This window comes from Diceros bicornis, chromosome 8 (genome assembly GCF_020826845.1).
Source record: "Diceros bicornis minor isolate mBicDic1 chromosome 8, mDicBic1.mat.cur, whole genome shotgun sequence".
In the NCBI taxonomy this organism is placed as follows: Eukaryota; Metazoa; Chordata; class Mammalia; order Perissodactyla; family Rhinocerotidae; genus Diceros; species Diceros bicornis.
The window spans coordinates 82,654,519-82,681,570 of NC_080747.1; the positions used below are offsets into that span (position 1 = coordinate 82,654,519).

The 27,052-nt window shown below is 39.7% G+C and overlaps 2 protein-coding genes across 10 annotated transcripts in view; both read right to left on the reverse strand.

Moving 5' to 3' along the window:
- The window catches only part of DNAJB14 (DnaJ heat shock protein family (Hsp40) member B14), a 55,072-nt gene extending 33,267 nt beyond the window's left edge, over nt 1–21,805 (reverse strand). For 2 of the 8 annotated variants that reach the window (XM_058547566.1, XM_058547565.1), the window contains exons 1-2: nt 21,565–21,789; nt 5,747–5,918 (exon numbers count right to left, since the gene is read on the reverse strand). In XM_058547566.1, the coding sequence (XP_058403549.1) occupies nt 5,747–5,918; nt 21,565–21,697 (305 nt within the window). In that variant the 5' untranslated portion in view covers nt 21,698–21,789. Of the gene's footprint in view, nt 1–5,746; nt 5,919–21,019; nt 21,508–21,564 lie in introns of those variants that run through there. The other 6 variants (XM_058547569.1, XM_058547568.1, XR_009221025.1 and 3 more) reach the window with 6 other exon arrangements.
- Nucleotides 21,806–23,147: 1,342 nt separating this feature from the next.
- Nucleotides 23,148–25,299, reverse strand: LOC131409821 (histone H2A.Z). 2 transcript variants are annotated; one of them, XM_058547575.1, is made up of 5 exons: nt 25,192–25,299; nt 24,729–24,806; nt 24,361–24,474; nt 23,881–24,010; nt 23,148–23,586 (listed from the first exon to the last, which is right to left on the reverse strand). In XM_058547575.1, exons 1-5 carry the CDS (start codon nt 25,192–25,194, stop codon nt 23,525–23,527), a joined length of 387 nt encoding a protein of 128 aa, XP_058403558.1. In that variant the 5' UTR covers nt 25,195–25,299; the 3' UTR covers nt 23,148–23,524. The 2 variants fall into 2 exon arrangements, with proteins under 2 accessions (XP_058403558.1, XP_058403560.1); XM_058547577.1 differs by lacking the exon at nt 24,729–24,806.
- Between the last annotated feature and the right edge of the window lie 1,753 nt (nt 25,300–27,052).

Here is a 27,052-nt window from a genome sequence, read left to right on the forward strand (position 1 = left end):
AGATTTAATACCCATCCTTCTCAAACTATTCCAAAAAATAGAGGAAGATGGAACACTTCCTGAATCATTCTATGAGGCCAACATCACCCTGATACCAAAACCAGACAAAGACAATACAAAGAAAGAAAATTACAGGCCAATATCGCTGATGAACATTGAGGCAAAAATCCTCAACAAAATATTGGCAAACCGAATACAACAATACATTAAAAAGATCATACACCATGATCAAGTGGGATTTATACCAGAGACGCAGGGATGGTTCAAAATTCGCAAATCAATCAACGTGATACATCACATCAACAAAACAAAGAATAAAAACCACACGATCATCTCAATAGACGCAGAGAAGGCATTTGACAAGATACAACATCCATTTATGATAAAAACTCTCAATAAAATGGGAATAGAAGGAAAGTACCTCAACATAATAAAGGCCATATATGACAAACCCACAGCCAACATCATACTCAACGGGGAAAGACTGAAAGCCATTCCTCTGAGAACAGGAACGAGGCAGGGCTGCCCACTCTCACCACTCCTGTTCAACATAGTACTGGAGGTTTTGGCCAGAGCAATTAGGCAAGAAAAAGGAATAAAAGGAATCCAAATAGGTAACGAAGAAGTGAAACTCTCACTATTTGCAGATGACATGTTTGTATATATAGAAAACCCTAAAGAATCTGTTGGAAAACTGTTAGAAACAATCAACAACTACAGCAAAGTTGCAGGGTACAAAATCAATCTACAAAAATCAGTTGCATTTCTATATGCTAATAATGAACTAACAGAAAGAGAGCTCAAAAACATAATACCATTTACAATTGCATCAAAAAGAATAAAATACCTAGGAATAAATCTTACCAAGGAGGTGAAGGACCTATACAATGAGAACTACAAGACATTATTGAGGGAAATCTACGATGACATAAAGAAATGGAAAGATATCCCATGCACGTGGATTGGAAGAATAAACATAGTTAAAATGTCTATATTACCTAAAGCAATCTACAGATTCAATGCAATCCCAATCAGAATCCCAATGACATTCTTCACAGAAATAGAAAAAAGAATACTAAAATTTATATGGGGCAACAAAAGACCCTGAATAGCTAAAGAAATCCTAAAGAAAAAGAACAAAGCAGGAGGCATCACAATTCCTGACTTCAAAACATACTACAAAGCAATAGTAATCAAAACAGCATGGTACTGGTACAAAAACAGACACACAGATCAATGGAACAGAATTGAAAGCCCAGAAATAAAACCACACATATACGGACAGCTAATTTTCGACAAAGGTGCTAAGGACATGCAATGGAGAAAGGAAAGTCTCTTCAATAAATGGTGCTGGGAAAACTGGACAGCCACATGCAAAAGAATGAAAGTGGACCATGTGCTATCGCCATTCACAAAAATTAACTCAAAATGGATCAAAGACCTGAAGGTGAGACCTGAAACTATAAAACTCATAGAAGAAAATATAGGCAACACACTATTTGACATTGGTTTTAAAGGAATCTTTTCGGATGACATGCCTACCCAGACTAGGGAAACTAAAGAAAAAATAAACAAGTGGGACTTTATCAGATTAAAGAGCTTTTATAAGACAAATGAAACCAGAATCAAGATGAACAGACAACCAACCAGCTGGGAGAGAATATTTGCAAAACATACATCAGACAAGGGGTTGATCTCCATAATATATAAAGAACTCACACAATTGAACAACAAAAAAACAAACAACCCGATCAAAAAATGGGCAAAGGAAATGAACAGACACTTCTCCAAGGAAGATATACAGATGGCCAATAGGCACATGAAAAGATGCTCAACATCACTAATCATCAGGGAAATGCAAATCAAAACAACACTAAGATACCACCTCACGCCTGTTAGAATGGCTATAATCACCAAGACAAAAAACAACAAATGTTGGAGAGGATGTGGAGAAACAGGAACCCTCATACACAGCTGGTGGGAATGCAAATTGGTGCAGCCTCTATGGAAAACGGTATGGAGATTCCTCAAAGAATTAAAAATAGAGATGCCCTATGATCCAGCCATCCCACTACTGGGAATCTATCCAATGCACCTGAAATCAACAATCCAAAGAGGCTTATGCACCCCTATGTTCATTGCAGCATTATTCACCATAGCCAAGAAGTGGAAGCAACCTAAGTGTCCCTCGACAGACGATTGGATTAAGAAAATGTGGTATATATATATACAATGGAATACTACTCAGCCATAAAAAAAGACAAAATCGTCCCATTTGCAACAACATGGATGGGCCTGGAGCGTATTATGTTAAGTGAAATAAGCCAGAAAGAGAAAGACAAACACTGTATGATCTCACTCATATGTGGAATATAAACCAACACATGGACAGAGAAAACTGGACCGTGGTTACCAGGGGCAGTGGGGGTGGGGGTGGGGGGTGGGGGGTGGGGGGTGAGGAGTGGGCACAAGGGGTGAAGGGAGTCATATATATGGTGATGGACAAACAAAAATGTACAACCCAAAATTTCACAATGTTAGAAACCATTAAAACATCAAAAAAAAAAAAACAAAAAAAAAAACAGAGAGACATTTTCCTGAGAAAACATTAACCAAGGACACATTCTGTGTGGTATACCTGTGTCACTTTTATTGTAAATAGTGCTGATATTGGAAAATGTGATTTACATCTATGGGAGAGCAGTCTGTAAAATTCTAAACTCTAGAATTAGTCAGACTTATCTGTTTAGTCATAGATCGTGCTGGGGGACTGTGGGCTTTCCCCGAAGGGAAATGTTGAAAACATCTCCTCCATGGAAAACGTTTCCATTATGTTGAAAACACGGCAAGACCAGAGCACAATGTGCAATTTTGGAGGACTGGCTGTCCCCCAAGAGAAAAGAAACAGGAAGGGGCAGGAAAAAAAAAAAAAAAAAAAAAAAAAAAAAAAGAACTACAGCTTAAATCAAATCCTAATCAAATCCTTATAATTCAAATGACTTAGCTGTTGTACAGAAGTGTCCTAATTGATAAATATAATGATGGTCCAGTTAATGATTTCACACTGATCTTGTAAATTAAAAAAAAAAAAATGGACTTTTGTTCAATGAGATATTAAAAACCTCTTCAAATTAGATCCATGACATCTTTTTCTCAATTTTTTAATATATTTCGACTAAAAAACAACAGTGCTTAGCTTCACAGAATATTAGTTTTACAAAGTTACACACTTTCTTGAGTCTTCCTGTAAGCTAGCTCTTACTTATGCAACGGATGCAGTATTATTGCATGGCTTCTCCCATAGAGCCAAATTGTCACTGAGCAACTTGTTTGCATAATCATGCTAACCAACAAGATAACATGGCTTTCTTCAGAAAAATCCCCTGTGTATAAGTAAAACAAAAAACAAAAACATACAGCATGTAAGTGTTTGCTGGCAATCTGTTACCTCACTAAAAAGCAACACTTATCAAGACTAATATAACGAATAAGTGTTACATGACTCAGCTAAGCAACTTTTATATAAGGTACCAATTCAAGTATTTTGAATAACTTAGGGATTCTATTAAAGAATGTTCCAATCATATTTAGTCCCCAAAGGAAAAAAAGACTACATTTAATAAAAAAGGTATAATAAAATTATTGGCCAGAGAAACAATCTCTAATACAGGTATACTGCTAGGCTAATACTTGTACTTGATAAGAACTCAGAGTCTCAGACTCGGCTGGGACCTCAAGGCTAACCAGCACCCTTCCATTCCCTCTGCCTTTCCCCTCTGCAAACAGTCGATACTCGCACCACTCTCCTCAAGCTTTCCATCTCATCTCTTGTCTTCTCTCAGAGGATAAGCTCATCTCTAATTTCACAGAGAATACAGAAGCCGACAGAAACGCCCTCAATGTTTTATGTTTCCATCTGTCCATTCTGCCCACATACAAAGTGCATCTGCAGCCACCATCACCTTCCATTCTCGAGACGTCCCCCCGCCTACACACTAAAACAAAGCGCCAAGTAGAGTACTGCTTTTCCTTCTTGACTTCTATCACACCTCGAGCTACTCCTCTTCTCCTTTCAAGGCTAGGGTAGAGGACACAAAGGAAAAAGATTTTTAAAATAAAGAAAAAATAACAACAGATTTAGGAGATACTTATTCTCCATAACTTGTAACTATATTTTTTTGGTGATATTTTCAAATATATAGGTGATTCTATAGTCTTTCTAAAGAAAAAAAAAATCACACAATGATTCTAAATAAAACTCACATCTGATACAACTAACTTTATTTAGGTCTTTCATTGAGAACATGTTCTCCCAATAAAAAGTAATTTCTACAAGAAAATACAATTTGTTTTCAGATAGACGTGGTTTCCTGAAACGCATCTCAGCACACTGTTTAATTAAAGCTTTTTCTTCAAGAAATTCAAAAGCAAGTCTCTCATTTATTCACTTATCTCACTTCTTCAGCCACCTCTGACACACTACTACAGTTATAAAAGTGGTTAGCAACATTATTTATATTTTCACAGTGCTTCACTACCATTCATACTAATCAAATACCCTTTACCATGGCTTTAGCAAGACTAGGCAGTCTTTTTTTTTTATTATTGTGGTCACACTCAGATAAAATATTACAATCAAGCCTTAGTACGTAAATACGTAGGAAAAAAAGCAAAATATAAATACAATGACATTTGATTTAAAATGGCTTCAATTCCAAATTATAGTAAAAAAATTGAACTAAAAAGCAATAGTAAAAAAATTGAACTAAAAAGCAAGAATGGAGAAAAAAGGGTGAGAAAAGAAAGGAAATAAGATTAAAAGAGAAATAGGTATGAAAGGGCAAAAGAGAAAGATAATCTAACTAGTTTTACTGACTTTTCACTTGAGCTGCAGTTCACTGCACGATAATTCACTCTCCTCATGAATTACCCGGTTAATCACTGTGTAGAGCCCTTCATTCTCACACTTTAGTCTCCCTAGAGAGCAACATCAGCATAACACCAATACAGCTTCCTTAAGCTGTAGCAGGAAACAAAACAGTATTTTCTCTAGTGTTTCATACTCAGAGGCCTCATTTTATTTCCAGAAAATCTTTTCTTAATTATAAAATTAGTAAAGTCAGATTCTCAAAACCCAGTTCATAATTTTTCAACCCTACCTAATTTTTCTGCTTTAAGTAGAAGTGTATCATGAGGTAAAACTAAAACACTGAGATACAATAATCAGAGTAAGAAAAATAGTAAAAGGAGAGGACAGTATGGTGTTTGCATATATATAAAGATAGCTAGCCTTAAAGAAAGAATATAAATAGAAAAACAAATCCTTCATTAATATAAGTGGTATTATGTATCTTTATATATAATTGAAAATGCTGTTGCTATTGTCCTCAATTTTCCTCTCATGAAATTCTCCTGCTTTCATGTATATATAAGACAAAACAATTCTTTATCTTCTTTCAATATTATCTAAACACTGCACTATGTCAAAAAATTGAAGTAATTTTCCTCAAAGAAAAAATTATCTGGAAGTAGCTTTGTGGCTTATAATTCCTTTAAAAGATGGAAACGACTACAGAGCTGGTACTTTACAGACCGATTTTATAAAGAACATAAAGCATAAGACCCCCAGAGTTCAGTTCCTCCATGTCTGTTCTTGTACTGAATTATAATTCAAACACCTTTTTTAGGTGCTATAACATTAAAGATTACCTGCGCATCAGCTGAGATAAAGCATATTTGCTCCTACCTGAGAACTCCATCTACTTGGTCTTTGGTGTAGCCCTTTCCACCTTCACCACCGCCAGATGGGCTGTCCTTCGTGCAGTGAGGCCTGCTCTGATCTCCACTACCTGAGGGTTTTCGGCAATGAGGGCTATTTCCAGCAGTGCTTCCATTTTTCATAATTATTTCCAATAATGCTGTAGAAAAACACAGATAGCATACTATGCTTGTTTACATCAAGGTACACACACATGATCTTGAGAAGAAAGTCATAAAGCTGACAAATTAAGAATCGTGTACTCCAAAAAGACTCACCATAAGGTCTTTTTAAACAAACATTCCCTTATGCACTTAACTATTTAGACATTTAATTACCATTTAGAACTAGAATATTAAGAAATTTAAAGCTAATAACTCAAAATTACTATGATTTAATTACTTATGACATTTTTATTTGTCATATCATGGTGAAAAACTGCAGAATACCAAAGAAAAAGAGATAATCTTTAAAGTAGCCAATGAGATTATCTACAAAGAAACAGAAATTAGACTTCCTATTTATTAACAGCAACAATGGCAGCCTAAAAAACAATATCTTCAAAATGCTCAAGGAGAATAACTGTCAACTTGAGTCCTGCACTAATTTTCTAGAAAACGCACAAGAGTAAAAACATTTTCAAACAAACAAAAACTGAGAAAATTTACCAGTAAGATTTCACTAGAGGATACTGTAATATATATATTTTGGGCAGAAGGAAAATGCTTCCAGACAGGCTGAGATGTAGAAGGGAATGATGAGCAAACACTGTGGTAAATGTGTGAGTAAATCTAAACACTGAGTCTATAAAACAATAATAGTTATGTCTAGGATTTGCTTTAAAATACTGGAGGGGCATAAAAAAGGGGGTAGAGAGAATATATGAAATAAAATTGGCCATATATATTCATAATGGTTAAGAAAGGAGGGTGTGGGGATTGATTATCCTATTCTCTCTCCTTTTGTGTATGTCTGAAACTCCCCATAAGTTAAAATTAAACGTAAAAAAAAAATCAACAGAACTAAAAAGAAAAAATAGAGAAATCCACCATGATGGTAGATTTTAGCACATTTCAGTCAATAACTGACACTGAGTAGATTAAAAAAATCACTAAGGATACAAATGATATAAACCCCTAATTTATCAAGCTTGATCTAAGAGACATAACAACATTACATCCAACAACTGGTGAATATTCATTCTTTACAGGTACACAAGGAATGAAAATTGACTACATTATAGCTAGACCATAATGTTATCCTCCTCAAATATCAAAGAATTAGTATCATATATACCACAATCTATGAGCACAATGCATTAAATGAGAAATCAATCACAAAAATGTAACTGGAAAGATCACAAATGCGCTGCAAAGAGAAAAAAATCTAGACAACTTATGTATCCAAGAAATAATCATACTAGAAATAAGAAAACAGAATTGAATAAAAATGAAACATATCAGAACTTGTGGGTCAACAAATGGTGCTGGGACAACCAAATATCCGTATGCAAAATAACGAATGTGAACCCCTTCTTCACACCATACACAAAAATTAGCTCAAAATAGATCACACGCCAAAACATAAGAGCTAAAACTATAAAACTCTTAGAAAAGAATAGAAGAGTAAATCTTTGTGACCCTGATTTAGGCAAAACATTCTTAGATATGACAACAAAAGTATAAATATGACAACAAAAGTATAAGTGACAAAAGAAAAAAATAGAGAAACTGGACTTCATCAAAATTAAAAACTTTTGCCCTTCAAAGAATATCATCAATACGGTTAAAAGACAACCCACAAAATGGGAGAAAATATTTACAAAATCATATATCTGAAAGAGACATATATCCAGAATATATAAAGGACTCTTATAATTCACTAATAAAAGGATCAAAAACAATTAAAAAATCAGTAAAGGATCTAACAGACAGTCTCCAAAATAGACATACAAATGGCTAATAAGCACATGAAAAGTTGTTCAACATCAATAGCCATTAGGCAAATGAAAATTAAAAGCACAATAAGATATCACTTCACACTCACTAGGATGACTATAATCAAAAAGATGAACAATAACAAGCATTGGCACAGATGTGGAGAAACTGGAACCCTCATAAACTGCTGGTGAGAATGTAAAATGGTGTGGCCACTTTGAAAAATTGTCTGGTGTTCTTTAAAAGATTAAACAGAGGCCAGTCCTATGGCATAGTGGTTGAGTTCCGTGCGTTCTGCTTCAGTGGCCCGGGTTCACAGGTTCGGATCCCGGGTGCAGACCTACACCACTCGTTGGCCATGCTGTGGCAGCAACCCACATACAAAATAGAGGAAGATCAGCACAGATGTTAGCTCAGGGCTAATCTTCCTCAAGCAAAAACAAAAAAAAAGGGGGAAGACTGGTAACAGGTGTCAGCTTAGGGCGAATCTTCCTGAGCAAAAAAAAAGATTAAACACACAGTTAACCATTTGACTCAACAATCCTATCCCTGAGTATATATCCAAAAGAAATAAAGACACACATCTACACAAAAACTGGTTCACAAATGTTCAAACAGCTTGTTCATAACAGAAAAAAAGTGGAAACAATCCAAATGTCCATCAATATCAAATCCATCAATATATCCATCAATCCATCAAATATCCCCCAAGTGATGAATGGATAAATAAAATGTGATATGTGCATACAATGGAATATTATTTGACAATAAAAAGAAATGAAGTACTGATATATGCTATAACATGGATGAACCTTGAAAACATGCTAAGTGAAAAAAGCTAGTCACAAAAGATCACATATTGTATGATTCCATTTATATGAAATGTATAGAGTAGGCAAATCTAGACATAAAAAGTAGATTAGTCATTGCCAAGGGCTAGTGAGGAGGGAAGAGTGGAATTGGGGAGAAATGAGGAGTGACTACTAATGAGTATGGGATTTCTTTTTGAGGTGAAGAAAATGTTCTAAAATTGATTACTGTAATGGTTGCAAAACTGTGAATACTAAAACTCACTGAATGGTATACAATGAATGAATGGTATGATATGTGAACTACAGCTCAATAAAGCTGTTATATTTACATTTTTAAATCCCAGCAGTGCTGTTGGCAAATTTGCAAACATATAGATATTTATCATTTATATACATAAGAGAACTTCTTTCTACCATATCTTTTCCCTAGCTAGTGCATTCAGGAGGTCACCAAAGACTTAAGAAATTTAGTTTTTATAACAATCTACTTGTAGATGGTACAGAAAGGCTCTTAATTAGACAGCAATCTATTAGTTATTAACAAGAAATGTATAACATATTAAATAATCAATTTTTAACTACGGTTTAGTTCATATTTAACGCAATCACAAAGTTAACCTGGAGAGCAGAAGCCAGCATGGTCTAGGTTCTTGGTGTTAGTGGTTCACAACTTTTAAATATGAAAACTTTTGTGGGAATTCTGGGAAGAAGGCTGTGACACCAGCTTAAATTTTAAATCTCTGCAAATTCCCTCATAAAATCAGAGCAACTAGGGGCCGGCCCGGTGGCGCAAGCGGTTAAGTGCGCGCGCTCCGCTGCGGCGGCCCGGGGTTCGCTGGTTCGGATCCCGGGCGCGCACCGACGCACTGCTTGGTGAGCCATGCTGTGGCGGCGTCCCATATAAAGTGGAGGAAGATGGGCACCGATGTTAGCCCAGGGCCGTCTTCCTCAGCAAAAAAAAAAAAAGAGGAGGATTGGCGGATGTTAGCTCAGGGCTGATCTCCTCACAAAAAAAAAAAAAAAAAAAAAAAAAATCAGAGCAACTAGATAGCAAAATCAAAATCTCATGCACAAAATCCCAAAATGCAAGAAGGTGAGGATGAACCACCAATAGCTACAAGATCTATGTGGGCACAATAAGTAGTCCTCCCTTATCCATGGAAGAATACAATCCAAGACCCCCAGTGGATGCCTGAAACCCCAGATAGTACGGAACCCTGGATATACTACGTTTTTTCCTATACATACATACTGACGATAAAGTTTAATTTACAAATTAGGCACAGTAAGAGATTAACAACAATAACTAATAATAAAATAGAACAATTATAACAATATACTGTAATAAAAGTTACCATAGATCTTAACAACCTCGGTATATGATTTTTTTTCTTTCCTCATTAAGTTGAGAACTTTCACCATTTCACTTAAAAGCACTTTTTGGCTTCTCTTGGGCATATCCGAATTGCCAGCATCACTACTTTTGCACTTTGGGGCCATTATTAAGTAAAACAAAGGTAACTTGAACACAAGTACTGCAATACCGCTACAGTTGATCTGAAAACCAAGTCTGACGAAAGAGTGGGTAGTGGATCTACAGCGTAGATACACTGGACAAAGAGATAATTCACCTCCCAGGCGGGACGGAGTGGGATAGCAGGAGATTTCATCATGCTACTCAGAACAGCGTGCAATTTAAAACTTATGAATTGCTTATTTCTGGAATTTTCCATTTCATATTTTCAGACTGAAGTTGACCCCAAGTAACTGAAACCATGGAAAGTGAAACTGTGGATAAGGGAGCACTACTGAGAACTGTAGTACCATCTGTGTGGGAAGAAGTAGAGGATAACAGGGCCCTCGCCAGTCCACAGACCAAAAGAACTCCAAAATAACCAACAGGGACACTACATACATAGCACAGTAGGCAAAACTGAGAAAAGTGTGTAAAAAGTAATGAGTTTTGCTCACTAGAATAGCATGTGAGTAAAAGGGTCCACAATAAACTCTTAAGGGCATAGAACACTCCAGTCACAAACTCTCAAAAACAATCAGTCAAATCTCTCCTCCAGAACAAAGTTATACCAAGGAGAAACTGCTGGGAACAAGACCCAAACTGAAGAGGACAGAGGCAAGAGAAAAAAAGAAGTGAGAAACTCTAGATAAAGTGGGGAAGGAGAAAGGAGTGAGGAGATCTTATACAGCAAGGTGACATATTTTCAAACATTGCACAAAAACTGGAGAAGAATCTCCGTGTATTTAGAAAGGCTAACTAACTTCACATAAAAATGAGTAAAAGAAAATGATAGAAGTGAAATCTGATACAATGTTATGAGAAAAAGAGAGAATAGGAATAAAATAAACCTATGAAGACAACAAAAGCATACCACAAAGACTTGCCAACAAAACAGGTAACTATAACCTACTACTTCAAAACAAGCTGAAAAGACTTTAAGAAATTATACACAATACAAAAGAACAATATAAATTAGAATTAGAACTCTAGAAATTATCTATCCAGAGCTTAGGTGATAAAACTCAGGAAAGAATAAGAAATAAAAGAAAAAATCAATTCAAAAAAGAAGACTAAACTAGAAGAAACGAAGAGTTAATACACACAACAAATAATGTGTGAGTGAAAGAGAAGATAAAAAGGGGGAAAAATTTAAAAATTGAAAAAAATGAAAAAGACAAAAAATTAGAAAGAAAATGGCAAATACTGAAGATAGTTAAAGAAGATCCAAGATACATACAATAAACAGTCTCCAAGAAGAAAAATAAAAGGAACAAAAATCTGTATAATAATAATTGGAGAAAACTTTTCTGATATAAATACAAAAACATCTGAAACCATACAATCAAAGGGCAAACCACACACCTAAGAATACTGACCCAGAAAAACTAACACCAAGATATATTTTTGTAAAATTAACTGGGCATCTAGGCAAAAAGATCAAATGACTTATAAAGAAAAGAAAATTAGATTGTCATCAGACTTTGCTCATTAGTAGTACTTGCACAAAACAACAGAATAACATATTGAGATATCCAAAGGAAAATTTGAGCCAAGGCTTTAGTATCCACCAAACCAACTTCAGGCATTAAGACCAGAGATGAACTGTTTCCAACATTCCAATAGAAAGCATAGTTCCCACGAGCCCTTCCGAGAAATTGACTAGAGAACAAGTTTCAGGAATCCAAAAGAATTCGAGATACACTGACATAAGGACTAATGACACAAGGACTGATAAATGTATAGTGACCTACAGAGACAAGACCAAATGATGATTAAAAGAGAGAGCATATAGTATATAATGATAATATGTTCTGACACTGTAGATAGGTTCAAATATTTAAAGATTGGTAGGTGTCCTCTGTCTTTCCTTTTATTTGAAAAAAAATTTGTCTTCTCTTCCTTTCCCTTCTCTTCCTTTGGCAGCTGAGGCCTGAACCAAGGAAGCTTATGGAACAAAGGAGGCAATCATAGCCAAAAACATGGCTAAGCTTGATAGGGCCTACATTAATGGGGTCAAGGAGGCAACTCATTACATACAAGGGAAAATGAACAAACAAGTCAACTGAAGAAAACAGGAGTCATGTTTCTCACTGTCAGAGAATGGAATTACAATTATGAAAATGGAGAAGACTAGAATGAACTCTGTGGTGGACTGAAAAGGGAGGTGTGTAAGTCTCACACAGATATCAAAATTAATATAGATTAAATTACTATCGATGTGTGTATGCCCACATACAAACACATATAACACACAAATATGCATACATATACATATACATACATGCATTCATATATACGTATATTTCCTAGCTCTGTCTACTGAGAGGACAATGACATCCCTGTAAGCAATGAGCTTATCTAATGTCTGTATCTTAGTTTCTAAGTACCACTGTACACCAAAAAGAATCAGGGCTCCTTACAGATAGCTGATCCCCAGGGCAGAGAAAGTAAAAAGTGGGCCTGAAAAATTTTTTGTGCCAGAAAGTAAGGAAGCTCAAAGAGTGATGAGGACATACCAAAAAGACACAGGATGGCCCAGCCCTGTGGCATAGTGGTTAAGCGCACGTGCTCCGCTGCTGACGGCCCAGGTTTGGATCCTGGGTGTGCACCGATGCACCACTTGTCAGGCCATGCTGTGGCAGCGTCCCATATAAAGTAGAGGAAGATGGGCACGGATGTTAGCCTAGGGCCAGTCTTCCTCAGCAAAATAAAGAGAGAGGACTGGCATGAATGTTAGCTCAGAGCTGATCTTCCTCACACACACACACACACACACACACACACACACACAAAAGACACAGGAGCCAGCTTGAAGGGGTACCCGCTGACTATATCTGAGACGATCTGAGCATCAAAATAAACAATGATGGCAATAAATTAAATAGGAATCCATGAATCCATACTAATAAATAAAGTTGAATGCCAACTAATAAATTATAGAGGGAATGACAGAATTAGAAAATCATCAGGGGCCAGCCTGTAGCGTAGTGGTTACGCTCTACTTCAGTGGTGTGGATTCGCGGGTTAGGATCCCAGGCACAGACCTATACCACATGTCAGCCATACCGAGGCGGCAACCTGCATACAAAATAGAGAAGACTGGCAGAGATGTTAGCTCAGGGCGAATGTTCCTCACCAAAAAAAAAAAAAAAGAAAATCATCATTTCGCAACCATCAGAAATTTATTCAGGAAAGAATCACCAATGGATGCTAAAAGGAACTGGTGAAAGGTTGCTGCGGAACAGGACATTTTGACAGTTTCAAAGTATTTTCCCACAAAATACTTATTAATTACAAAGGGGAATAAAAGTAAGTTTAGAGTGGAGAAACCTGACAACCTCTACCTTAACCAAGTGATCAAAGTTAACCTCACCAATAAAGACCAAATCAACATGTGTCTCCTGATCCATTACACCAGGAACACAACATCACTTCTATGGTAGCCCTCCAAAAATTCACATGAGGAAATGTCAGCCAAACCCAAATTGAAGGACATTCTACAAAACAACTGGCCTGTACTCATCAAAAATGCCAAGATCAAGAAAGAAAAGAGAAAAGATGATAGCTGGAGAATAAAACAGGCCAAATAAATGCAACATGTGTCCTTTTTGATATCAAAGACATAATTCAAAAGACACGCATTAATTTCATGAATTTGATGGTTATACTGTAGTTATGTAGGAGAGTGTCCTTATCTTAGAAAATATACATGGAATTATTTAGGGTATTGAGACATCATGTCTCCAACATACTCTTAACTAGCTAAGGAAAAAGTACAATAAGAACAAATTGCGTGTGCATGCATGTGTAGGGGGAGGGATAGCAAAGGGAGAGAGGAAGGGCATGATAAAGCAAATGTATTAAAATTTATCAAACAGGAAGCCTGAGTGGAATGTATATGGGAAGTCTGTCCTATTCTTGTGACTTTTCTATAAAAATTTGAAATTTCAAAATTTAAAACAGGAGGGAAAACGAGGAGAGTATACGCAAAGAAAATTTAACAGTTTTCAAGTTATATGAGTGGGGTCGTATTGCTAATATTACTCCGAAACTATTAAGTACATGATGTGACATAAAGCAAATAAATAATCATGACATCTTCTATCATTTGCTATGGGCTTGAGAACGAGGATTACTACTGTGGCAGAAAGGAGATAGAAATATAAGCTAGAAAATTTAAGTAAACACACAAAAGTGCTTAACTTGAATCAGAAGTTACAATGTAAACTTGCACACTGTTTTAGCTTTAAAAAAAATTATTTCCTAGTCTATACACTGAAAAGGCCCAGAAATAATGAACAATCTAGTAGCCACAGCATCCTTAGTGCCAGAGTGTGATGCTGAAACACTATTTTCCACTAAAAGAAACCAGGGCTTATTGGAGATACGGTTGATTCCAGGTCTAGGAGAGGGAACATACAGGAGGAGCCTGAAACATTCTGTTACACCAAAGAGCAAGGTAACTATTCAAGACTACTGGGAATGTGTCTACAGGACTCAGGAGCTAAACTAAAGGGGCTCCCACTGGCTAAAGACCTAAAAAATAATAATAATTAGCTGTTTTTGGAGAAGAAAGGGAACCAACTCCTTTTCTTGAAACCTGATAAAAGCAATCAAGCACTTATCTTACTCTGTCTTTCCTACACAAACTGCACCACTGTGCAACCCTAAGATAGGTGAGGGGGAAGTGTCTCTTTATAGAAGTATTTCAGCTAATAAATGAAGAAATTATTTTTCAAAAATTGTGGAGCCAGATATGAAAGTTGTTATATGTGTTTAGTCTTTACAGGTGGCCAAAAGTCCCGATGCATGCTAGTTAGAAGTTATCTGTATATTTTCCATTCTTAGCACAAACATGTTCTCTCAGTGTTTTCCTGGACATTTTCCATGTTTATTTTTTTGCTGAGGAAGATTAGCTCTGAGCTAACATCTGTTGTTAACTTCCTCTTTTTTTTTTTTGCTGAGGAAGATTGGCTCTGAACTAACGTCTGTTGTCAATCTTCCTCTTTTTTTTTTTTGCTGAGGAAGATTGGCTCTGAGCTAACATCTGTGCCAATCCCTCTATTTTTTTATATGAGACGCCACCACAGCATGGCTTGATGGGCATTGTGTCGGTCCACACCTGGGATTCGAACCTGCGAACCCCGGGCCACCAAAGTGGAAGGTGCGAACTTAACCACTACACCACCGGGCTGGCCCCAGACATTTTCCATGTTAATAGCTAGATCCTGGATATTGCTAAAGCAGGATCATTTAGTTGTTTTAGATTTTCAACAGTCATTATAATACTAAAAATTTTTCTACAATTTCATGTAGAGAGGGGCTCTGCTTAACAATGGCTGTGTGTGTACATGTGCTCACACCAAACACTCTTTGGCTCCAAAGAGTGAAAATTTCAAAAAGTTCCATTACCTGTGGGTCTCAATATCCAGTTTTGTCATCTTAAAATGGAATCAGCTAGGTTTTCTGTATTAACAATCACTGGAACCAATGCATGAGAAGGCAATATGATTCAGGTCAAGGAGTACCAGAATTTAGAACATACTGGATTTTTCTGATTTAATGTCTTAGCCATCACTTGAGATCTCATTTACAATAATGTGCAGTATTAAACATTAGTTGGACAGATACAGTACTTACAAACCAGATTACATTTACTTTTGTTTTTAAAACTATCCTATTGCATTCACTTTCCAGACATATTGCTTTGCTTGGGGTTTTAACGTAATCTGCATTTAAGTATACTCCATATTAACGATGAGTGAAAAAGTAAATATAGTATTAAAAGTGTTTATGTGGATAATCCAAAGGTGAAGAACTGAGATCTGGTTTTGTTTTATAAGTTTCTGCTACACACCTGTTATATATAATGTCCACCATTAGCTGAATCTAAAATAAGAACAGATAATCTGAAAAACAAATAGATTATTTCCCACTACTCCACTAACTGGAAATAGCTTTTATTTGTGTGATTATAAAATTTATGCTGCTCAGCTCATTAAAAAAGACATAAACTAAAAATCACTTATAAATGCCACATAAGAATAAAAAATCACTCAACCACTTTGGTATATTTAATTCTAGTTACTCTAGTCAGCTAGCTGTCCAGCTTTTTAGATATTTTTAAACAAAACTAGAATAATCCACAGATGTTTGTAACCTACCTTTATTTAATTCACAATACACTGTGTATATCATCTTATAGCAATAAATATAGGTCCATATCATCCTTTTTTTTGAAGATCTTATTCAGGACTATTGCAATAGGGGAGCGAGACCAGGCTCAACTGCAAATTCAGCAAAGACAGCTGCACATTTATAGCCAACAAGCAGGGTGAGGGGGTGAGAGGATGGAAAATTACTGAGGCACATCATCGTTTTTAATAGATGCACAGTAGATGAATGTAACACAATTTATTTAATCAATTCCCACTGATGGACATGTATACTCTTTCCAAATTTTTGATACAGTGATAATCCTTATATATACATTTTTGTACACTTGTCTGGTTAAGGAAAAGCTTCATTTGTGAATATATTAGCATGAAAGAGCCTTACAGCTATAAATTTTTCATTTAATTATTTAACAGATCACCTTTATTGAAGGGAATAAAATTACATAAACAGGTATCATTCCAGAAAATCCAGGCTTACAGACCCCACAAGTATATGCAAAACACTGTTAGGCACCACTGGAATAAAAAGAATGATGAAGATTAAAATGGTTCCCGACAGCAAAGGATTTTTTAATCTAGGAGAAAAACAACTACATATGTAGACAATATAAGGAATGAATGCAGCAAGGCAGGGAGAACTACATGTTAACTAAGCACGGAATGAGTAGTTGAATCCAAATGGACATTAATCCTAACTTAAAGCAAGTATTTTGTGCTCAAATAGGTAACAAAAAATGACAGAAAGAGACAAATATTATACTGTTAACTCCAAGGCACCATGCAAACACTTTCGCCATAGTGATAATACACAACGTTCTTATAGCACTTAATAAAATATCCTTATAATAACCCTGTGAAGATTACTGATAAGAAAACTGAGGCTTGGAAAAGGAAAGGGGAATGGTGGGAATGGAGCCACTGTTACATCCAGCAGACACTTCTTATTTCATTCCTCTAGAACATAAGCTCTAAGGGATTTGGTCTTACTGTTCACTGATTCCCTTGTTCCTAGAACAATGCATGGCACAAACAAGTGTGGATTGAGTAAATATTTGTTGAATAAATATATTCCCATTTTATAGATAAGGAAATTAAGACTCAGAGAGAGAGTTATGTAAGCAAGGCCAGACAACTACAAATTAAAGTTCAAAACGAAATTTAGTATTCTTTCTTCAACTATAATGTCTGAAATATTGTGGCTATTAGCTGAAATTTGAAAATCATTTTATAACACTTAACTTGGTGCTATGGAAATAATTGTTCAGAATGTATAATTGGTACTCATCACTACATTTTCATTAAGGCAGAAATAGAAAGAAATGGAATTGTCTTAAAAAGAATAGGTTGGATAATACTCCAGATGTGTAATAACAGTTTAAAAAGCTTTATTTTACCATTTTAAATGAGACAAAAGGGGACAGAACTTTGAATTTTTTATTAGATTTAAACTTTAAAATAATGTAGCAAAAAAAGGAAAAAAATTTACACACATCTCTCACATGAAGGGAAAAAATAAAAAGAGGACTATTTTAATTGCTATTGTACAACAGACAGATGCTGCACATTATATATGAGTTAGCCTTTCATAAAAGCAGACTCAGGATAGCCTTTTTTGAAGCTGTAGGACACCATTTGGTTCAAATTACTATGAAATTCTTGAAAACATTAAAAATGCTTTTCTCTGAAAAAAAAATCTATACTCCAAACTGTCCCCCAACTACTGTGAAACACTAAAGTTTTAAAATAGCAATGTAAAGCATTAAAACAGTGAAACTGTATTCCTCTGTGAAAGGCCAAAACGTATAAATAATTCAATAAATATACAGTTTAAGAAACTAAAATGTAATTTCCTTTCTGCCTGCTGACATTATTTTTCCACAATATTTATATTTCCTATGTAGTAGCTATTCATATATCAATCCTTTCAAACATAAACTAAACTCATAGCATGAAAATATTTGAAAGCTGTAAAATTCAATTCACTTAGAAGTCCACTACAATAAAGAAACTATAAAATAATATTCTCAATTAAAAACTTAGAAGTCAGCAATGTCCTAGATCCATTTGAAGAGCAAGTTTCTCCTCAAAGAAAACTCTTGCCAATTTTTAAAAGTGTTTTATCAATCAGACTTCTCACCTGGCAAGAATAAAATTTAAAGAAGACAAAAATTCTGGAATTTAGCTAGAATTTAGCCTCACATTTTCCCATTCACTCTATAAGAATAATGGAAATCAAGATGCAATGTCTTCTTTGGCCTATCTTAGCATGAAAACGCATCCAGAGGAACATTCTGTCAAAACTCTGAGTTATAAGGGTTTGATGGTAGTCTAGAAGAGGTGAAATTCAGGGATAAAAATTTTAAATTTCATTTTAACCAACAGCTTCAATTTCCTTCTACACTAAATATTTTATCAGACGCTTACACAAATGTTCTAGATCTTTCCCTCCCCTGAATTCTTAAATTATTCCAATAAACATCCGAGAATATTCTATGTGAAATACACTTCGCTAAGTATTTGCACCTAACTTTATTTTAGCTAATGCTCACATCAACTCTGTGATGAAATCTTCATTTTACACATAACTAAACGAGGCTTAGAGATGCTGAGTAATTCGTCCCTGGTTACAAAGCTGTCAGAGGCAAAGTCTGCATCTGGACTAGGTTTTCAGACTACATCACAATGGTACCCTATCACTTTATCTGGTAATCACATACTGCCTTCCAATACATCATACTATTAACTTTCAATGTTATATTTCTTCATTTTTCCTATGTTCAAGTCTTTAAGAGCAACAATTGTGTTGTGCTTTGAAATCTTATAGTATCCTTTAGAAGACTGATTCGAGTTGCTTATATGATAAAGAATGATAGACTGCAAGCTTAAAAATTCTCAGAGCCTCACACTTCTTAAATGGAAATGATACCAAAATAATTGAGTGCTTACTGTTAAATGCTTTCCATGTATTAACTCATTTAATCCTTACAACAGCCCTACGCAATCCATACGTTATTGTCCCATTTTACAGATGAAAAAGCTGAAGGCTAGAGACATTATCTTACTTGCCCAAAATTAAGGTTACAAGCTAGTAGGTAGAAAAGCTAGGCTTCAAAAGCCAAGGTATTCTGTCTCGAGTGGTTACTTGCTTAATGTTAAAACTGTCCCTCTAGGACTAGACAATGACTAACCGAAATCGTATTCATACAGCAGGGAGATTCAAAAAACCTTAACTTCAGCCAATGATTTCTTGGATATGACCCTAAAAGCACAGGCAATAAAAATCAAAAACAGAAAAATGAGACTACATTAAACTTAAAAACTTCTGTGTATCAAAGGACATGATCAACAGAGTGAAACATAACCTACAGAATGGGAGAAAAAAACTACAAACATATATCTGATAAGGGGTTACTATCCAGAGTATATACAGAACTCCTTCGACTCAAGAACAACAACAAAAAAATAACACAATTAAAAAAAGGGCAAAGGGCTTGCACAGACATTTCTCCAAAGATAATATACAAATGGCCAACCAGCATATAATAAGATGTTCAACATCACTAATCATTAAAGAAATGCAAATCAAAACCATAATGAGGTATCACTTCAACACTTGTGTGGATGGTTATTATCAAAAACAAACAGAAAATAGCAAGGGTTAGCGAGGATGTGGAGAAACTGGAACTCTTGCGCACTGTTGCCAGGAATGAAAAACTGTGCACCTGCTGTGGAAAACAGTATGGCAGTTCCTCAAAAAAGTAAAGATAGAATTAGCAATATGACCCAGCATTCCCACTTCTGGGTATATATCCAAAAGAGCTGAAAGCAGGATAGCAAAGAGGAGGTATTTCCACACCCATGTTCAGAGCAGCATTATTCACGATAGTCAAGATTCAGAAACCTAAATGTCTATTGACAAATGAACGGATAATGAAAACGTGGTATATACATGCAATGGAATATTATGCAGCCTTAAAAAAGGAAATCCTATCACATATCACAACATGGATAAACTTCAATGACATTATGCTAAGTGAAATAAGCCAGTCAAAAAAAGACAAATATTATATGATTCCACTTATATAAGGTATCTAAAGTAGTCAAATTGTTAAAAGAAAGTAGAATGGTGGTTGCCAGGGGCTGGCAGGTGGGGAAAATGGGAAGTTGGTTAATTGGTATAGAGTTTCAGTTTTGTAAGATGAAAAATTCTGGAGATCGGCTGCATGACAATGTGAAAATGGTTAACCGTACTGAAGTGTACACTTAAAAATGGTTAAATCAGTAAATTTTACGTGTTTTTTGCCACATTTAAAAAAATCCACAACTCCTTTCTTTTCTTTCACTTTCCTGTCCTCTCTGATATAGTATTCAACATGTAATGAAAAGGACAGAGAAAAGCAAAGACTACAAGGAGCTCAATAATGGAGACAGAAATTAAGAAAGCAAGAACAAAATAAAACAGGTAGCCCCACATTCCTATTAACATATCAGTAATTTTCTTCTTAACCTAAAAATACCTGTGAGTATCAAGTGAGCCAGTATCCTATTAGCAAGGCAATAGAGTGTAGTGGTTAAAGGCCATTTGGAGCTGGAAAACTCAAAGCACTATTCTGACTTTGCTACTAATTTCTGTGACCTTGGGTAAGATATTGTCATTCACTTGGTCATCAGAAACTCTGTTTCCAAACGGGTAAACCTGGTCAAATGAATCCTGTACCTCTACACAGGATTGTTCTGAGAAGTAAATGAAATAATTCATAGAAAACACTAGGTACTAGGCACTTTGTAAGTACTCATTAAATGTTGCCTACTATTATTACCTTAAAGCCTGGAGAGCAGGACAGGAACGCGGTGAACTCAACTAAAGGCAGTCCAGTACTCCATTCCTTAGAGATCTGCCTAATTTGTTGATAATTATGATGTCATCAAATCAGATACTATCTAGCAAATCATTATTGACTCTCTACTACTCTTCTCAAATTTGTGCTCCTCTCTTCCAAAGGAACTCTCTCCCGGGGAAAAGCAATGTCATCTCAGGCGTTCGGAAACGTCTGCTTTGGGAACAGTGCTCCAGCCAGAGGTGGTGGAACCTGAGACTACCTCGGCCCCTCGCGCTCCCTGCCCCTCTCACGCCACCAGGGCCTAGGCCTTCCTCGCGGTGAGGCCGGGGGGCCGGCGCCACACCACCAGACGCCCAGACCCGAAGCCCCGCTCTGCTAGGGCAGGACAGACCAACCTCCCGGAAGAACGACAGCTGGACACTGCCGCACAGAGACCGGGAGCCGACACTCCGGCCTAGGCGGCGGGCCGGGGCCCGGGGGGCGGGTCGGGGCTGGGCCCCGCCGCGGGCGGGCGCGAGGCTCACCGCGGGCCGAGGGCAGCGGGTAGAGCTTCTCGGCCTTGTGCAGGAAGCGCTGGGCCCTCTCGCGGTTGCCGGCATTCAGGGCCTCGCGGGCGATCTCCACACATTTCTCCGCCTCGTCCCGGTTCCCCTCCATGGCGCGCGCCTGCTTCCGTTTCCTCCGGAGCGCCGCTGCGAGGGGCGGCAGCCGCGCCGGGGAGCGCGGCCGGCGGGACGGCGTGCGGGGGCGAGCCGGAGGAGCGCGGCCCCGCGGCGGCCGGGGGACGGGCGGGCTCGCGGCCCCGCCTCTCCCGCGGCTCCCGCCCCCGCGGGCCGCCTCCCTCCCGCGCCGGCCGCGCGCCGGGGCCTGGCGTCCTAGCCGACCGGGCGGGGGCTGACGGGGGGCTCCGCCCGGCCGGCGGTGCCGTGCCCCCTGACCTCCGTCCCGGCGCGGCCGCGCAGGCCCGGGCCCGCCTTCCGGGCGGCGAGGGCGACGGACGCGGGGGCACGCTCGTCCTCAGAATTCCCGGGGGCGAAGGCCCCGCCCCGGGCCCCGCGGCCTGGGAGGGTCCCCGCGCGGGCTCTGGCGCAGGTGTGGGAACCCGCTGGAGCGTCGTTTGACCCCAACGCCGGGGCTTGTTTCTGCCTCATTTCAGCCACACACCCTTTTTCTGATCGATTCCGTTAAATTCTCTCAGTATATCCAGGAGACACAAGATACACACTTTTAATTTGTAGTTAACGATTATTCTGGTGAAAACCAGATTTAGAGAAAACTCTAATTCCTCATGACCAAAACAAGGCAGGAACCAGCTATTTGGGCATGTGTGACCACCACAGAAGTGAACTACTCGATTTTCCCCTTCTCCCCTTTTCATGACATCACCCATGATTTCACCCATGCGTGAAATCCCGCACCACGTCATGCTGGTGTCCTTGATGAGGGGAAAAAGGGCCACTTAGTGCTTGGTAATGTCTTCATCCAAATTAAATTTTTTAAGACGAAGAACTTGCCGGAACCCAAGTGTCAAAATGATCCACTCCACCCAATAACCAAACACACACTTCTACAAGGCTCAGTCAAGCTACTGTTAGCCATGCTAGCAGATAACGTAACTCGGGAGTGACAGAAATCCTGTCTCTTCTGTGAAATGGTAATAGTATGTACCCCAAAGATGTCACCAAATATTGAACAATTCAGGGCGACTTTAAAACAGCGCATCACATACAAATTCTGAACTGAAAGTTCCGTCTGTGGAGACAGATACATACAGGACTTCCCCACCTGCCCTGCCCTCCCCAAGTCCACCACAGCAGCAGGGCCGCGGGCCGGCACTGGCACATACAGCAAGGACAGCCAGAGCGGAGCTGGAAACAGCCCAACACTGTAACTTGTCCCATTCCAGCCCCTGCACAAGTTTTTACATCTTCAATAGCTCGTTACATAACATTCAAAAAAAAATTACACTTAGGTCTTTTGACTTAGTTGATCTACCGAATTAAAGGTTTAATTTCAAGGAAAGAAATATGCTTAAGTTATTGCTGGATGAGATACTTATTCAAAACAAAGTAGTTCCTATTACAATCAAGCGAATTTAAAACGCAACTAATTTGGGATATGACCTTTATTGAGCTTCTCCACCGGAGTGGAAATAATGTCTGTACAAAACCAAATGTTTGTTACTATAACTTCTGCATCACAATTAAAATCCAAACAGTTTTTTAAAAACAGTCAACTCAATCAAAACCCACTACTTCAGAATCAATAGCTTCTTTGAAGCCACAGTAACACTTAAATATGGTTAAGACTCGAATGCAGAAATTTGGTTGGTTGGAAAGCTAATTAAACTTCCAACTTGCTCAAATAGAATTACAAAAAGGCAAAATTGTGTTTTTCACAGAGATACAGTCCACTGGAATCACCAACACTGGACAGCTGTTAGAGTATTTAGAGTCCTGAGATAACAAGGAATCCAGGCATCCTTTAGACAGTCTTCTGTTGTCCTTTCTTCCCAATCAGAGATTTGTGGATGTGTGGAATGACACCTAGGAGAGGGACAGAAATTCTACTTTTTAATATACATTTTTTTAAATCACACAGTACTTAAAGCCAAGACAGTTCAACGTCCAACTTGGAAGATGTCTTTAAATCAGTAGCTCAAGAATGCAGAGTAAAAATTCATTAAGTTATATATATAAACAAAATTCAAGGATGCAACCATAATGCAGATCAGGGAAAATATATTTGGGTCCTCTTCTAAACTAAAAATTACCAATGAGAACTAAAAAAGAATTCTCTTCTCTAAAGAAATCTACAATAAAATTTTAGTATTTACATACCACCACCAGCAATTGTAGCCTTGATGAGAGAGTCCAATTCTTCATCTCCACGAATAGCAAGTTGCAAGTGACGAGGGGTAATACGCTTTACCTTCAAGTCTTTTGATGCATTTCCTGCCAATTCAAGTACCTAGAAGGCAGAATCTAATCAATCTCCTTCCTTCTTTCCTTAAAGTAAAGATCCAGAGAGTAGAATCAAATCTTCATTAAAGCTACCAATCGTCACCACCTCCCACTACCTGAATAGCAAGACATGCGAAAACCATAGGCAGGACGCATACAGCAATTTTATTTCCAAGAGCAGCAAACTCAAGCTCAGCAGGACCCCTTAACGACCACCAGCTCCCTCTAGCGTTCTCAGAGCCTCCTCGCGCGCTCAGGGCCTGGGAGTTTTCTTGCATCACTTTCCTCCTTTGCTCTCGCCGCCTCCCTCAACACCCCCCCAAACCTCTTCCAGATTATAGGCGTACACCCATTTACCTCTGCGGTGAGGTACTCCAGGATGGCTGCGCTGTACACAGCGGCAGTCGCGCCCACACGTCCATGGCTGGTCGTCCTAGATTTCAGGTGCCGATGAATGCGGCCCACCGGGAACTTCATTCCAAGCGCAAACATAAATGCACAAAGATGCAAGAGTCAAAGACGGCGAAATCCCACGCGCGCCCGAGCGAGCGCAGGGACGCCGGCGCAGAAGGCGCCCGCCCCTCCCCGAGAGGTATTGTGTCGGCGGGCCGAGTCGCGACACCGCATCGCCCACGCAAAGCCGCACCGCCCACCCAGAGCGACGGTAAACAAGAGGGGGAGAAGAAAACCGCCGCGATGCCCAAGCTGCGCCCACCGCCACTGACCTGCAAGCCGGCTCTCTGCGAGCGGGAAACCGCCTTTGTCTTGGCCTTTCCGGAGTCCTTCCCAGCCTTACCGCCAGCCTGCGGCGCGCACGCCCCGAGCCAAGCCGAAACGGAGATAGGATTACCAGGGCTGCGCCCCTCCCCCACGGCGCCGAGCGCCGCGGCCGCCCCCGCCCGGCCCGCGGTCCCCACCCCGCCCGCCGCGCGCCGGCCCCCGCCGCGGCCGCGCGCCTCCGCCCGCTCCCGCCGCGGCCCCCGGCGGCGCCGCGCGCACCACCCAGCCGCCGCCGCCGCGAGACCCGAGCCTGCTCCGCTCGCCGCCGACGAAACGCCTCCCCCCGCGCTGCAAGCCCGTCTCCGCGCGCTCCCAACCGTCGCCACTTCACCCCGTCTGCGTGTCTAACGGGTTTTCCTCCCGCCGGCACAAACCCGCGGGGTCCTCGAGCGCCTCCGCGAAGTTTACCATTTCCAATTCTGCGGCAGCTCAGACAAGCAAGGCAGAAAAAAGACTAGTCAGACACCCAGCGAGATCCGGCGCCTACTCCGCCGTCGCACCGCGATTCAAACTGCGCTGTCTCCCGCCTTCCCCGCTCCCTTTATACTGCAGAATGTTCCCTCATCCGGGAACTCGGATTGCTCATCCCACCAATGGCCGCTGCCCGCCCTCGGGACGCGTCCTTGAGGACTCAGCCAATGAGCAAGCGAAGAGAAGGGCGGAGGGGCGGGCGCTTCGAAGCTCCAACCACTATTGGGGCGTGGGGAGGGGGGTGGGGGACGGTGGAGGGATGGGAACGCAGAAGAAGGGCACGGCGGCGGGAGGGAAGAAACAGAGTGAGCTCTGCTTCGGCAGCGCGGAGTCCTGCCGGCTGCGGTCACGTGTCTGGGAGGAGGCCCTGAGGGTCAGGGGAGGGGCGGAGAGCGGCGGCCCCCGGTTTCCTAGCGGGCTCCGGGGACCACGTGAAGTGGCCACGGGGTACTTCCCGCCCCCTCCCCCACCCCCGGAGGCCCACAGCCTCCTTCCGGGGCCCCTCGTCCCCGCCCCCTGCGCGTCCCCGCGGCTCCTCCCCTCCTGTGTGACAGGTGGCGCGAACCCGTCCAGTCAGAGGAGCCCGGAGGCCTCCGCAAACCACAGCCTCTATGGAGGTTCTGCGTTTCTTGCCCCTTTGCGTGTCCCCAGCCGCCAGCTGATCACGGTCCCACTTCATTTTCAGCTGTGTCTCCCACCTCCTCTTTCCTCTTCACTTTTGAAAACCCCCACGGATAATTCCATAGGAACAAACCGTGGAGCAGTCATCTCATTGGACACAAAAGACCTTTTGGTCTAGGTAGGGAGGGCTCTGGGTGAGGCGGTATTCTTGTCTCTTTTTTTTTTGTGGGGAAGATCAGCCCTGAGCTAACATTCATGCTAATCCTCCTCTCTTTGCTGAGGAAGACTGGCCCTGAGCTAACATCCTTTGCCAATCCTCCTCCTCTTTTTCCCTAAAGCCCCAGTAGATAGTTGTACGTCATAGTTGCACATCCTGCTGGTTGCTGTATGTGGGTCTCGGCCTCAGCATGGCCTGAGAAGTGGTGTGTTGGTGCGCGCCCGGGATCTGAACCCCGGGCCACGGGTAGGGGAGACCGTGCATAAGCCGCTGGGCTGGCCCGGTATTCTTTTCTTTAATTGAATCGTACACCAGATTTTTCTGCAAACTACTATTGGTAGGTTGTGCCTATAGCCTGGTGTCTATAAAGTTGATTTAGTGAAACCTCAAAGCTATTGTGTCAACTTTTCTATCCTAAACATTTTGCCACATGACAAATGTTCAGTAAATGTCAGTGGGCTAACTCCCCACATGATTCACAGGCAGTTACAGATGGTCCATGTAATCAATTGCAAATGGTGGGCTTAAAAAATAGTACTGTACGCACAGTACTATCATGATGCCAGCTAGTCTTCCAACTAATAGATTAATAACACCTGTGTACATCTCCAACTGCTTAGAGACAGTAGGGATTTAAGTCTTTAATATTTACAGTGTTTAATAGCATATTACACATTAACGTAATTCAATATTTCCAACGTGAAGAAATTTTGGAATATGTATTCTTAAGTATTTTAGATTGGGTTTCAATTTGAAAGAGCTTATCAAATTAAGGGACCTCCCTGTGTCTGGGAGATAAATTCTAGAGAAGAGGTTCCCAACAATTTTGACATTAAGGCTTATTATTTCTTGCCCTTGGAACTGAGGCATTCTTATGATGTCATCAATAGCAAGAGTTAATCAGTTTCCCCACTGAACTGATATAATGACAATAAAAAGCTATGAAACCTGAGGTAATAG